The sequence below is a fragment of the Artemia sp. Qi Xiang Cuo genome, chromosome 2, assembly GCF_049724085.1.
Source record: "Artemia sp. Qi Xiang Cuo chromosome 2, ASM4972408v1, whole genome shotgun sequence".
Classification (NCBI taxonomy): Eukaryota; Metazoa; Arthropoda; class Branchiopoda; order Anostraca; family Artemiidae; genus Artemia; species Artemia sp. Qi Xiang Cuo.
In genome coordinates this window covers 27,736,257-27,750,556 of record NC_142795.1, presented here as the reverse complement: position 1 = coordinate 27,750,556, position 14,300 = coordinate 27,736,257, and the positions used below count along the sequence as shown (strand labels likewise).

The 14,300-nt window shown below is 34.2% G+C and overlaps 1 protein-coding gene across 1 annotated transcript in view; it reads right to left on the bottom strand.

Annotated features, from left to right (window-relative positions):
- brm (ATP-dependent helicase brm) overlaps positions 1-14,300 on the bottom strand; it is a 134,781-nt gene that overhangs the window by 103,473 nt on the left and 17,008 nt on the right. The window contains exons 4-5 of the mRNA XM_089100070.1: positions 13,026-13,803; positions 3,746-3,958 (exon numbers count right to left, since the gene is read on the bottom strand). Of these exons, the coding sequence (XP_088956196.1) occupies positions 3,746-3,958; positions 13,026-13,803 (991 nt within the window). The remainder of the gene's footprint in view (positions 1-3,745; positions 3,959-13,025; positions 13,804-14,300) is intronic.

Here is a 14,300-nt window from a genome sequence, read left to right as displayed (position 1 = left end):
CAAAGAGCTAATGCGTCCATGTCTCTCCTCAAGCTCTTGAATAAATTTAACGTCCCCCCATCCGATTCTTTAAGGATCTATTGTCCACCCGTGTCTTGAATATGCTTGTCCAGTTTGGCATCCTGGCATCTCACGTGACGAATCAGAAAAAATTGAATCTGTTCAAAAAACAGCCCTAAGAATATAATTTTTGAAGAAGCTATGGTACCATATTCACTCCTTCTAAAAAAGACCAAGCTGGAAACTCTTGAGCACAGGAGAGGAACGCTGTGCCTCCGATTTGAAAAAATGCAATAATAAACCCTCGCACGGAAAACATTTTCTCCAAAAGACACTCCCCATCCAGACACCGCCTGCCACGTACTGTTTCTGAACCCGTTCCTATGTTGTCCCTCATCCGTTGTTTAAGCTCTAGGTAGGAATGAACCTTTGTCCCCTTCATTACTGATCAAATAAACCACTAGTTTTTTTGTTGTTGTTTTTTGTACTGGTGATACCCAAGTTTGTGTCCGTATGGTTCTTTCGTTCCCTCCCCCTTGTTTATATGTTTTCTTTTAAACCTTTTTAACGCTATTTTTATGACAATCTTTTTTTTTGGTTTTGTTTTAGTTTTTGCCTTTTTAACTTCCTTACATTTGACGTTTTTTTTACTAATGAATGGCTTTGTCTTTCTGATATTATTGTTTTTGGCATTGTTTAGCCAGTTTTTTAGTTGTTGTGCTATTTTTATGATTTTTTTTATGACTCCGAAATGCAATTTCGGCCCTTTGGGGCTTGTGATAATCATTTTTTGAAATAAATATCTTATCTCCTAAATCAAAAAATTAATTAAGATTTTAAGGAATAAATATCAGCATATGTATATTAAACTGACAGTGCACCATTTTTTTTTCAGTAAATTCATTTGAATTTTTTTCAGTAAAGTACAAACTATATACTGGCTTTTAGAAAGCATATGGGTTTAGAGCCCAACTCATATTAATTTCTGCTCATTTTGAGTTTGATTCTGTTATTTATTTTAATTTCTGTTTTTTGGGGGGTTTCATTTATTTATTGATACTGATTTGTGGTAGTTGTATGCTTGGTAGATTATGTGATTCTATTTTTGTTCATTTTGGTTTAATGGAGTTCTTGACTTTTTTTTGAAAAGCTTATTTTGTGGAAGAAGTTTTTTTTTTAATTAATCTCACTAAAAGTGGACTGAGCACCTTATGGGTAACGATATAGAGTTTGAAGTTACAAGAGAAGGTGCAAATTGTTGACAAGTATCCGACTTACCGCAAGTCAGCCGCGATAAATCAAAAGAGGATGCATTTGGTGAAACCCCAAACGTTATCTAACCGAATAATGGTGCAAATAATTATATTTAGTGTACCATAAATAAAATAATTATCAAACATAACTCTTTGAAAAAGGGGTGATTAAGCATGAAACGACATATATAATAATACATTTCCGTTAAAGTCGAAAAACTTAGAAAAAAAAATTGTTTTGTTAAAAACAAAACAAAAAGGGAGGATTTGTTCTATCACTTCTTTCCAGCCAATAGTTTAAAAAAGAAACATGCTACTTGCATGAATCATTCACAAGAATTGTCGATTTTTGTTCAAAAAATTTAATTTCACAAACTGTTTTGCATGTATATTTAGAAGCATAAAAAGAAGAAGCAGAGAAAATGATAAATTTCAAATTAACGACTTTTAGCTGAATTCCATATAACATAATATAATTTACAGATGAACAATGAAATGTACAGAGCCAAATTGACTTAATTGTCAAAATTTTGTACACAATTAATTATTTGCTGTTTGAGAAGTATTTTTTTCTATTTAGATATTTTTTCTGTCTCGGTTTTGAGAGAAACAATTCTCTCAGTAATTCATGACACTAACACGATTTGAACTAGAATAAATTGAATATTAGACAACTGGTTGTATCTGACACTTCGTCAAATAATAGGCGGGGCAATTAACATAAGTGGCGCCCTCAAGGAGAGGGATTATAGCACAATGGCTCTCCGGGGGCACCTAGGGGGTCACTACAGTTTCTTATTCTATTGTTAAAGTCGTTTTGAAGTCGTAAATACTGTCTTAAATATTCGTTTACTTTCAAAAGGTCTAAATTTTTGCTTTCAGGGTTCAGCACGTCCGGATCTTATAACTGACAAATAAGTTCAGTTTTTTCTATTGGCTCTAATTATCTAATTATTGGCTCTAATTCGCTATTTCCCTTGTTAGTTATTTTCCCAAGCCCCCTTCCCCCTGCATATATAAATCCCGGTCCAGTCTAATTTCCCACCCTCCATAATACGAAACTGGCAACGCTACAAGTGTGTTATTAATACAATTAGCATTGACAAGGGCAAATTACAGCTTACCAGCAAGATCTCCATTATATTCAATTAACATTGACAAATTTATTCTAATATAATACAATTAGCATTGACAAGTGCATTATTAATACAATTAGCTTTGACAAGAGCAAATTAGAGCTTACCGGCAAGATTTCCCATATATTCAATTAACATTGTCAATTGTGTTCCAATACAATGCAATTGGTATTGACAAAAGCATTGACAAGCGTGTTACAAGTATTAATACAATTTGCATTGACAAATCTTTTCCAATACAGTTCAATTAACATTGACAAGTTTGGTATCAATGCAATTAGCATTGACAAGAGCAAATTAGAGCTTTCCAGCAAGATTTCCAACATATCCAAACAGCAAGCGTGTTACAAGTATTAATACAATTTGCATTGACAAATCTTTTCCAATACAGTTCAATTAGCATTGACAAGTTTGGTATCAATTAAATTAGCATTGACAAGAGCAAATTAGAGCTTACCAGCAAGATTTCCAACATATCCAAACAGCAAGCGTGTTACAAGTATTAATATAATTTGCATTGACAAATCTTTTCCAATACAGTTCAATTAGCATTGACAAGTTTGGTATCAATACAATTAGTATTGACAAGTACAACCTAGAGCTCATCAGCAATAATTCCAATATATTTTATTAGCAATTACGATTGTGTTCTATTACAATACGATTTGCATTAACAAGTGTGTTATTACTACAATTAGCATTGAAAAGAGCCAATTTGACCTTACCAGCAAGATTTCCAATACATTCAATTAGCATTGAAAATCGTATTCCAATGTAATACAATTAGCATTGATAAGTGTCTTATTAATACAATTAGCATTGGCAAGAGCAAATGGGGTGCTACCACTTCGACTAACCGTCACAAGCACTAAATGTCATAACATCTAAAATGAAGATCCGTCAGAACCACTAACCGCCATAGCATCGACAAAAAATTTATAAGTTTATATAATAGTATTAAGTATATAACAGTTTAGAAACAAATTTCTGCTATGTATTTGCACATCAAGGGTGTGGGGGTAAAGCATTGCATATATTAAATACGTAACCTAACCTAGGTACCTTTTCCCCCCTAAACCCCAAAAAACTAAAGTTTTAAAATTTTAGATGTTATGACGGTTAGTGGTTCTGAAGGATTTCTATCGATGTTATGACGGATTTTTTTGTCGATGTCCTGACATTGGTGCTCCTGACGGTTAGATGTTATGACGCCTTCCCGAGCAAATTAGAGCTTACCGGCAAAATTTCCAACATATTCAACTAGCAGTGACAATTGTATTCCAATGTAATACAATTAGCATTGCTAAGGGTCTTATTAATAGAATTAGCGTTGACAAGAGAAAATAAAGAGCTTACCAGCCAGATTTCCAATATATTCGTCAGTTTGTGAGAGTAAGAATGCAAGGCGTTTATCTTTCTTTTGATCAATCAGCTTTCGGTATCCTTCTTCATCTTCTGCCATCAGCCTTTTCATACGCTCCTTCTCAATCCTTTCTTGTTCCTTCTTCTGCTCACGTTCAGCATTCATATGATGCATATTAATTGCCCGATTACAACGAGAGATTTTAGCTAGAAAGATTTTTACAGAAATAAGCATAAATTCTAGTGATTTCTTGCCATATACATGAAATCTTTGCAGTGAATTAGACAGGTGTTTTATCAGTACAATCAATAATTCTCTCAGACCACATTGCCTTTCCATTTAAAAATTAAGCAAATAAAATACAGAAAAACAGGTATAATATTTTAATAAGACAGTTAAAAAAAAAAATTTTAATAATAAAAATGGCCAAATAGCTCGACTTCACGTCAGGAACGAAAAAAAAAATGAACTAAACAAAACATGCAAAATAAAAGGCAAAAGGACAAACAAAAAACATTGACGAAAAATAAAAAGAACTTCCATTATTATTAACATCCAATATGTCATATATTCATCACTATCAATGGCCCGAAAATCAAACAAGATAATAGTAACTATGCAGCAGAGTTGTTTGATATTTCAACTGACGGGGGACAGTTGCAATATTGGATATTATTAATGTATTGAATTAATAAACCAAAAAGAAATCGCGTCTCTGCTGCTGCAGAGTTATCCTAATTTTATTTGATTTTCGTGCTATTTGAAGTGACGAACAGTTGACACATTAGATATTATTAATATGTGAGTTGTTTGTTTTTCGTTGTAATTTTGTTGTGCCTTTTATTTTATTTATGTTCTGTTTAATTTAGTGTAGTTTTTTTGTGTTGATAAAAGGTTCCGGACGCGAAATCAACATGTTAGGACCTTTTTTATAATCAAAAGCTTTTTTTACTGTCTTATTAAAAATATTATACCCATTTTTTTATATTTTATTTGTTTAATTTCTAAAAGCAATGGGTCTTCTATGAAGTCAAATCTTTAAAGACTTTACGTTGCGAGTCTATACAGGACATAAAGCCCTTAAGGCAGGCAGTAACAAGTAGACTTGAGCTCTACATACAATTTTACGTTACGTATGCTCAGGGTTGTAGTGGAGCCGGAGCGGAGCGGTGCAACGCACCGGCACCACTTTTGAGGGAGGAGCGGCGTTGCTGTACTGATTTGTTCCGTCAGCGGGAATGTTTATTAGTATTTCGCGCTCGCGCGGGTAAAACACGAACCTGCACTAGCATCACTGTGCTTTGACTTCACACCACTTACTTGCGCGAGACTTCTGGCCTAACAGTTACGTTCTAGCATTTGGAATCGTTGCTGTTAGTGATAGTGTTAGTGTTTGTGATTACTGGTGGACTATTTATGATTATTGATTTAAAATGGCAAATACTAGTCAAAAACAATAATCCATTATCTATTTTTTTAACAGAGGATCTGTTAATAAAACAGCCTCAGAAGTTCATAACAAAACCAATGACAATGAAAGTGAAGCGGTGACGTCTGAAGCAAAAGAACCTACATGTGTTGAAAGTACAAATTCGGAAGCTGAAAGACAATGAGTCAAATACGACTGGCCAGACGCTTGGAAAATGGACATGTGGTGTAAGAAAAAAGAAGCTTATCCTTGGTTACCCTGTAGGGATGGAAAGTAGGGCTGCAAAATATGAAGCGATTTATCCAGCCTAGATGCTTTTAAACCCAAGCACATTTGTTTATCCAATGAATGGTGCTCCTATCACATCAAGAGTAATGGCTCCAAAACAGATGCTCAGGTGAAACCTTTACGTAAAAAAATTATTGAACACAAGCAATCACAAACTCATTTGGCAGCACAAAAAATAATTGAAACTTCTAAAAAGCAGTCAAAAGAAAGTTTGTGACGCTTTCAATGAAACTCAAAAAGGATCAACTAAATCAGTTTCTAGGTCTGCTAATTATTTGGCTAAAAATGATCGACCACATTTGGATCATTTCGATTTCTTAGAACTATAACGATTAAATCGTGTCAATATTTAAATTGGGCTACATTACCGTTATAGCGCCACTACGATTACAGATCACATTACCCAAGAAATGAAGGTTAAAATAACAAGTAAAATAAAGAATGAGAGAGGTAAGATCTTCATAATCTTAGACGAGTCCACTAGCTTAAGCTCTAAGTCAGTTTTAATAGTTTATGTGAAGTGTGAAACTAACAAAAACAAAGATCCAGAAACCTTGCTCTTAGATCTAATAGAACTTTCAGACCAAAAAGCGGAAACTATTTGAAGCATTTACAAAAAGTCTCAATAAATATGGTTTTGACCATGACAAAAAAAAAAAGAGACTTGGTTGCCTTCACTAGTGATGGAGCCAATGTAATTCTAGGAAAACGTTCTGGCGTATATGCAAAGTTTCTAACTGAATTTCCCTATTGAATTATTTGGCAATGTATGAATCACCGAATAGAGCTTGCACTAACTGACGTTGTAGAAGAAGTATCATGAGTCAACCACTTCCAATCCTTTATGGACAAATTGTACACAGTGTACAGTTTATCTCCTAAAAATCAACGCCAGTTAACAGAATGTACATCCAAACTAAGGGCGCAACAAAACAAAATAGGGCGTGTTTTAACACAAGATGGGTGGCTAGCACATGTAGAACTGTTACTACAGTTTCGTGTGGCTACAGTGCCTTGGCGGCGCACTTTTCCTCTTGTAAAGATGATACAACCAGATCATCAACAGATCATCAAGAAGCACTTTCAAGTGCCTCTTAAATCGACTAACCTGAAACCAGTTCTTGTTTGATTTAGCCGTCATATGACATGCTTTGTGAGCTCGCAACACTGTCAGAGAGATTTCAAAATTGTACAATGACAAATGTAAAATCAGACAAACTTATTAGAAGATCTATTAGATACATCCAATCAGTGAAGGAGAAACCAGGGACAAGAACCTTTAAGGCTAAGATAGCTATAAAGGAAGGAATTTTTGACTCTGTTACATTGAAACAAAATGACAAGTTTGTAACTACTATCAAATGTGGCAAACAACCTCAACAGACGTCTGTTTACCACATATGGAGAGAATGAAGAGGCATACAAAAAACAATTAGATGAATTTCAAGTATTGGACACAGATTACTGGCCGACAGAAATTCCTGTGACGTTTAGTGAAGAGGAAATACGCAGTTTGTGTAAAAGATTCAAACTTGATGAACGTAAAGTGAAGTACTCTTTCAGAGAGTATAGAACTGACTAACTGCACTAAGTTGGTCAGTTATAGTTCAGCTGAGTGTGAACGTGGTTCAGCCTAATGAACATTATTTTGACTCCAACAAGGAACCTGCTGACTGTTTCACACGTTTCTTCTCTCTTATTAAATAAAAAAAAAACAGTTTTTTTTAACTGAAAGTAAGGAACGACGTTAAAACTTAAAACGAACAAAAATTATTCCGTATATGAAAGGGGCTGTCCCCTCCTCACCGCCTCGCTCTTTACGATAGAGTTTTTTATTGTTAAAAAAAAATAGAGCTGTGAGAAAGTCAAACTTAAGCACAAAGAGCGAGGCGTTGAGGGGGGGACAGCCCCTTTCATATACGGAATAATTTCTGTTCGTTTTGAGTTTTAACGTCGTTCCTTACTTGCAGTTTAAAAAAATCCTGTTTTTTTTATTTAATTTTTGAACGTTTTTGAATTAATGCAGGTTTTGATTTTGGCTCATCGTACATGAATAATTAAAACGAACTTTGCAGATTAGTTTTACTTCTTTTGGTTAAATGACTCTCTCGAAACTTATTTAATTTTACTTACGAACGTTTTTATTAGTAATAAATATACGTAACTTACGAATTAACTAACGTAACAAAATTCTATATTCATATATTTTTAATACGTATATCAGGGGGTTGGTCCCCTAGTTAATACCTTGCTCTTTAAGCTAAAGTTCTAACTTTGTTCCAATTCTTTAAAAATGACCCCTTAATCACAAAGGGAGTTAATTAGAACAAATGGCTCCTGTGAAAACTTAACAATCTTTGGTTTAAAGAGTGAGGCATTGGCTATTGGGCAAATCCAATCAAATACGTTATATTTTCTGTTTTATTTATGATTCGATGTTGCTCCTTACACTCAGTCTATAAACTTGTTTTTTTTTTTTATTTATTTTATGATATCTTTTTTTTATAATGCAGGGAAATCCAACATCCCCTTCATAGCAATGTCGCTTCCCCGATGAAAACTTCCTTCATGGAAAGATCCTCCCATACAATCCCCGACCAACCCACCCTACCGCCCCAACCTACCAGAAAAAATCCCCCTGAAAACGTCTGTATACTTCCCAATAACCAATACTAAGTGTTAACATTGGGTAAAGTTCATAACTTTCAGCCCTTCTCCCGGGGACTTTGGGGGATCAAATCAGCCTGAAAGACATAGTTATCATATTTTCGACCATGCTTAACAAAATGTCTGTCTTAAAATTCTGATAGAATGACTTTGGGGAAAATATAAGAGTGGGAAGGGGCCTAGTTGCCCTCCATTTTTTGGGTCACTTAAAAAGGGCACTAGAGCTTTTAATTGCCGCTCCAATGAGCCCTCCCACGATATTCTAGGACCACTGGGTCGATACGATCAAGGATCAACCCTGAAAAAAAAAAAAAAATAAATAAAAAAAAAAATAAACACGCATCCGTGATCTATCTTCTAGCAAAAAATGCAAAATTCCACATTTTTGTAGATAGGTGCTGGAAACCTCTACAGTAGGGTTCTCTTATACGCTGAATATGATGGTGTGATTTTCATTAAGGTTCTATAACTTTTAGGGGGTCTTTCCCCCTTTTCCCTAAAATCAGCCAAATTTTCTCAGGTGCATAACTTTTGATGGGTAAGACTAAACTTGATGAAACTTATATATTTGAAATTCGCATTAAAATCTAGTTTTTTTTATGTATCTATTGGTGCCAAAATTCCGTTTTTCAGAGTTTCGATTACCATTGAGCCGGGTCGTTCCTTACTTACAGTTCGTTACCACGAACTGTTTGATTTATAAAGCTTTAGAGTTCCTTTGACATCTTGGGACCCCGACCCCTATGTTAAAACCTGGTTAAGGTCTCATCGTGCTGTTGATGACACTCGGACGCGACTAGCCAAGAGTCAGAAAAACACAGAGGCAGAAGACATGAAGCACTCTGGACTTGCATTAAAATTGATTAAAATTATTTCTGTATATCTAATTTACAGCCGGTTATTACATTAATTTCAAATCATTCTCATTTATTCGTTTAGATTGTTTTGCTTTTCAAACAGTTCGTGGTAACGAACAGTAAGTAAGGAGCGATACGGCTCACTAGCAATCGAAACTTTTAAAAACGGAATTTTGATGTCAATAAATGTATCAGAAGAATGGGCTTATAATGCTGATTCTAAATATATAAATTTTATTAAGTTTAGTATTACTCATCAAAGGCTACGAGCCTGAGAAAATTTACCTGATTTTTTAAAGAGGGAGGAAACATCCCCTAAAAGTGAAAGAATTTTAATGAAAATCCCACCGTCAGATTCAGCGTATCAGAAAACCCTATGACACAGGTTTCAAGCTCATATCTGCAAAAATCTGCAACTATATCTGCAACGTATTTTTTGCCAGAAGAAAAATATACAAATATAGAAGTTCGTTAGGTAAGTTTATTTGTAAATTACGTCAGAACTAAATTTAGAGACAGCCATTTAGCAAAAGAAGAGGAAAATTTTTATGAAAATTTTTTTTACTTATTCAATGACGGTGAGCCAAAATAAAAGCTGCATTAACTAAAAAACGACCCGAAATTAAATAAAAAAAACAAGTTTTTAAACTGAAAGTAAGGAGCGACATTAAAACTTAAAACGAACAGAAATTATTCCGTATATGAAAGGGGCTGTCCCCTCCTCAACGCCTTGCTCTTTACGCTAAAGTTTAACTCTGTCTCACAACTTTATTTTTTAAAACAATAAAAAACTTTAGCGTAAAGAGCGAGGCGTTGAGGAGGGGACAGCCCCTTTCATATACGGAATAATTTCTGTTCGTTTTAAGATTTAATGTCGCTCCTTACTTTCAGTTTAAAAAACTTGTTTTTTTTTATTTAATATAACCGCAGAACCAGTTAGGACTGCATTGTTTGTGTATGGTACGTGAATTTGAGCAGGTCAATTTTTAGCGGTAACTAACTAGCTCAACTAAATATTTGTATGGTGTTCAAGATTATAAAATCATATTTAGCTTTGCGTATTAAATTATCTAGGGAATTATCATTTTTAAAAATTAAAAGAATTTTAGCATGTTAATGACTTATTATTAAATAAAGAAAGTTAGAATCCCCTTGAAGATCAAGTACACAAAGCTAAATATAACTAGCTCAAAACCCTGTACCGCACATACAACTCTTAAGTATTAAAATTTATAATAAAACACATCTGAAATTTGGTTATACATCTGGTATGGTTTGGCTTCAGAATGCGTAAAAAAGTGTTGAAAGGGTTAAATAAAAAAAGGGTTAAATAAAATGGGAAAATGAAAGAGTTAATTTAAAAAAAAAAATTCCGGGGGAGAGACCCACGTTTCACTGAGGGGCATTCCATACCCCCCAGATCCCCGGTAATTTACAGCTCCGGCACTGGTAATTTTAGCACTACAACCCTGCGTACGCTTATATTACTTTATGGAGAAAAGTCAATATAGCTGTTACGAAATGGAATTTCTGGATGAGTAATTAATACAATTTTAAAATAGACTAGTAAACCTTCCTAGAAAGCTTTTCAAGCATGATCAGAATTTGAATCTTGATCTTCACTCTACATATTAAATATTTGAATATGAAGACTCGGACAATTTTAGACGATCATTAAAATAGTTCTATGGATTTGTATGTTACTTTTTGTCTCTCAATTACTCGGACTATCTGTCTTGGCTTTTTCCCTACAATTAGCCATGTCTTGATGCCTATTGCAAAATACTTGATTTTCAAAGAGGTTGTTTCATTGTAAAATTTTATACATATTTTCTTATTATAATTAGTATTAATGTTATTGTTATAATTAGCATAACCTAACTTAATCCCTTAGAACAGAAAATTACTAGTGACTTTGAAATTGGCTTAAATATTTACATCTTAAAATTACATGATAAAAATTTCGATATAAAATATACTCGTGTCTTGTGCTTTTGAATAAAAATTGAAAAGTTTCATATGACAGCTATTTCTCTCGCTACTCCATTGTAACACTCTGAAAACTCGAAAAGTATTCTAGCATCAAAGCATTTGACTAACTGTTGCATATTCCCAAGAAAATTCTTAAAAAAAAGTCGAATACCCTAAAAATGACAAAACTTGTTGATTGTTGAGTAATTAACGACTTTTTAAATAGCACTTTGAACAGCTATGTACTAAACCACAATTAAGAACTTATCCTATACTAAAACACTCAAGAAAACATCAGTTTTTACGGACTCACTGTTGAAGCAGCCAAATGCTCATACATTGAAAAAAATTATTGCTTGAAAATGAAAATTCTTTGCAAGGCAGAACAGAAATAGCGAAGCAAAAACGTAGAGCAAAAAGGGCTGAACTTGCGGAATTGTTTGAGGGGTATTCACCTTCCTAAAAGACTTCTGACCAGAATGACGCTTTTTGTATTTGGACCTCCTCCTCCCCTACCTAGCCGCAAAAAAGTCAGTCTTAATGGATTACAAGACTCGCAAAAGACACGTACTCGCAAAGTAGACTCCTGGTCAAGTATTTGACGTGCGAGTGCCTCGTATGCCATTTCGGTCACTACCGTCGGAGTAACGTCAAACAAACTTTTTGCATATCTCAAACTCAAAACAAATGTCGGGGAGAGAAATATAGCTAGTTTTGATTATAATATACAAACTATCGAACGGAAAAATAATTAGGTATCATTTTGTGCATGGCTTTTTGTTGTCAAACAGTTCGTGGTAACGAACTGTAAGTAAGGAGCAAACCGAAACTCTAAAAAACGGAATTTTGATACCAATAGATACATTAAAAGAATCAGATTTGCATGCTGATTTCAAATATATAAATTTCATCAAGTTTAGTCTTACCCATCAGGCTATCCACTCCTCAACGCCTCGCTCTTTAACCTAGTTTTATATTGTTTTAAAAAATAAAGTAGTGAGACAGAGTCAAACTTCAGCGTAAAGAGCGAGGCCGTTGAGGAGGGGACAGCCCCATTCATATACGGAATAATTTGTGTTCGTTTTAAGTTTTAATGTCGCTCCTTACTTACAGTTAAAAAAGAACTTTTTTATTTAATTACTACACAAGACAAGATTTTTTCCGACATCAGAGCTAAATAAGTAATTCAGCAAATTAAGTAATTTTAAAATTATTTTTGAAGTTGAAGTCAGTAAGAAATACGAATTTTAGTAATGCATACAAAATAAGTCTTGCTGAAATAAATTAACATCATTCACACATAGTTGTCAACAACTGCGTTTGTGTTTATTTTGTTACTTACTGGTTTTTCGAAACAATGAAAAAAGATTTTATTGATGACAACGAAGAATTCACAAAATACTTTGAAGCTAATATATATGCTTAAAACTCCTTACTCAATGAAGACAACTTTTTTTTTCACACTGTTGTCCAACAATATGCACTTTTTAACAAGCTTACAGCTTAAATTGCACCAACCTAACAAGGTACTTATATTATTGGATTCATTAATTTCATATCTATCCATTCACACCGACTGATCCTTTTTTTGGAGTTTACCCAATGCATTTTCAAAAATAAATTCTTGTCCAATATTGAGAAAATGTAAAGAATAAATAAATAAAAATAAATAAAATATGATGCTCTGGCCTGCTATGTACAGACGTCTAAAAAAGCATTTTTCGTTACAAGGAAAATAACCAGCCTTGATTTTTTTTTAACTAACAGGCGATTAAAGGTCCAATTAAAAGGCAAATTCCTTTATACATATTTTTCTTCTTTGAATTTCACTGGCTGAAGTCCTGTTCTCTTGTTACAACGTTTTACATTATATTTATTTCAAGTTATTATTTTCGAAGTTTTGTCACGGTTGGTCAGATCAAATTAAAATATCGTTATTTATTTTTTACAACCAAGTATTGCACAGATATTCCAGGGCTACAAAGAACAATCTCCAAGATGATGGCTAAAAGGAACATACCATAAAATGACAAAAAAGCATAAAAAAAAAATCATAGTTACATTGCATGTTCCTGTGAAACTCTTTGAACTCCTTCACATGTTGCAAAACAACAGAAAGATATTCTTGGTGTTTCTGTCGCCTCTTTCTTTCAGCCTCTACTTTTTGCTGCTTTTCAAGTTTCTCTGTAGCTCTGGCTTCTCGGAGACCTTGTCTCTTAGTCCTTTTATACATCTTTAGGTTTAAGCTAGTTTCCAAAGTTGTATCTCGTTTCATGCAATTCAAAACTTCCCCTCTAAGCTGCTTTTGAAAGTTAAGCAATCGCAAAGCTCTTAGTTCAATTTCTGCCTTTATTTTAAGATCATCATCCATTGACGTAGGAAGGCTACTCAGCTCTTCAATTCTTAAAGCAATTCGGGAGGCCAATCTATTTTCACGCTCTTGCAGCAATAAAACAGGATCTAATCCTGTAGGTTTAGCAAGGGGTGTTACTCTGTTTGCCTTGGGCGGGACTAACGGCGGTGCAGGTGGTTGGGGTGCTGGAGTCTGTTCTTGTTGTACCGACTGATTTTGTTGCCCAGGTGAAGGTTGTTCTTGCTGAAATGCAGGTGGGCCTTGTGAAGGTCCTTGTGGAATACCTCTTCCCTGAGCCATCAAACCGATATTTTGCGGCAGAGGTTGATTACGAGCAAGCAGTCTATAGGACATTATTTGTGCTCGTAGTTGCTGCATCTGATGCGAGTTCAAATGAGTTTTATCAGCTCCTGGCGGGAGAGGTTGATTTGTTGGTGACGGTGCTTGCCCAGGCTGTGGAGTAGGATGGGGTTGTGCAGGATAGCCCTAATAAAAAATTAAGTTGAATGTCATAGTAAAGCGAGCAATAATATTTGTTAAAACCAACAGCCAAGAACTGAATATGAAATTTACAATACAATACACTAAGGAACAGAACAAACCGAAATTATGTCTTACAAACTGAAATGAAGTAACCAAAAATTTCAAATATACTGTTAAACCTTTAGTAGGGTATTTTGAAGAAAATAAAGTTCAACATTGAGAAGTTCTGGATTTACTTCATTTATCTGCTGGGTTTGCATTCATGAATATCCTTCCATTCGTTCTGTATTCCGCCAATCCAGCCCAGGCCTTAAATATCACGGTTAAAAAGCTCACTGTTAGCAACATATTCCAGACATACCCATATAACCACTGCAACTACGTTTGATAGAAGTAATGATTTTTTTTTTCGTAAATAGAATTTTTGTTCTAAAAAAAAAACAGAAAAAAACAACTAACTGACATTTTTTACCCATACATAAATATTGATGATACTATAC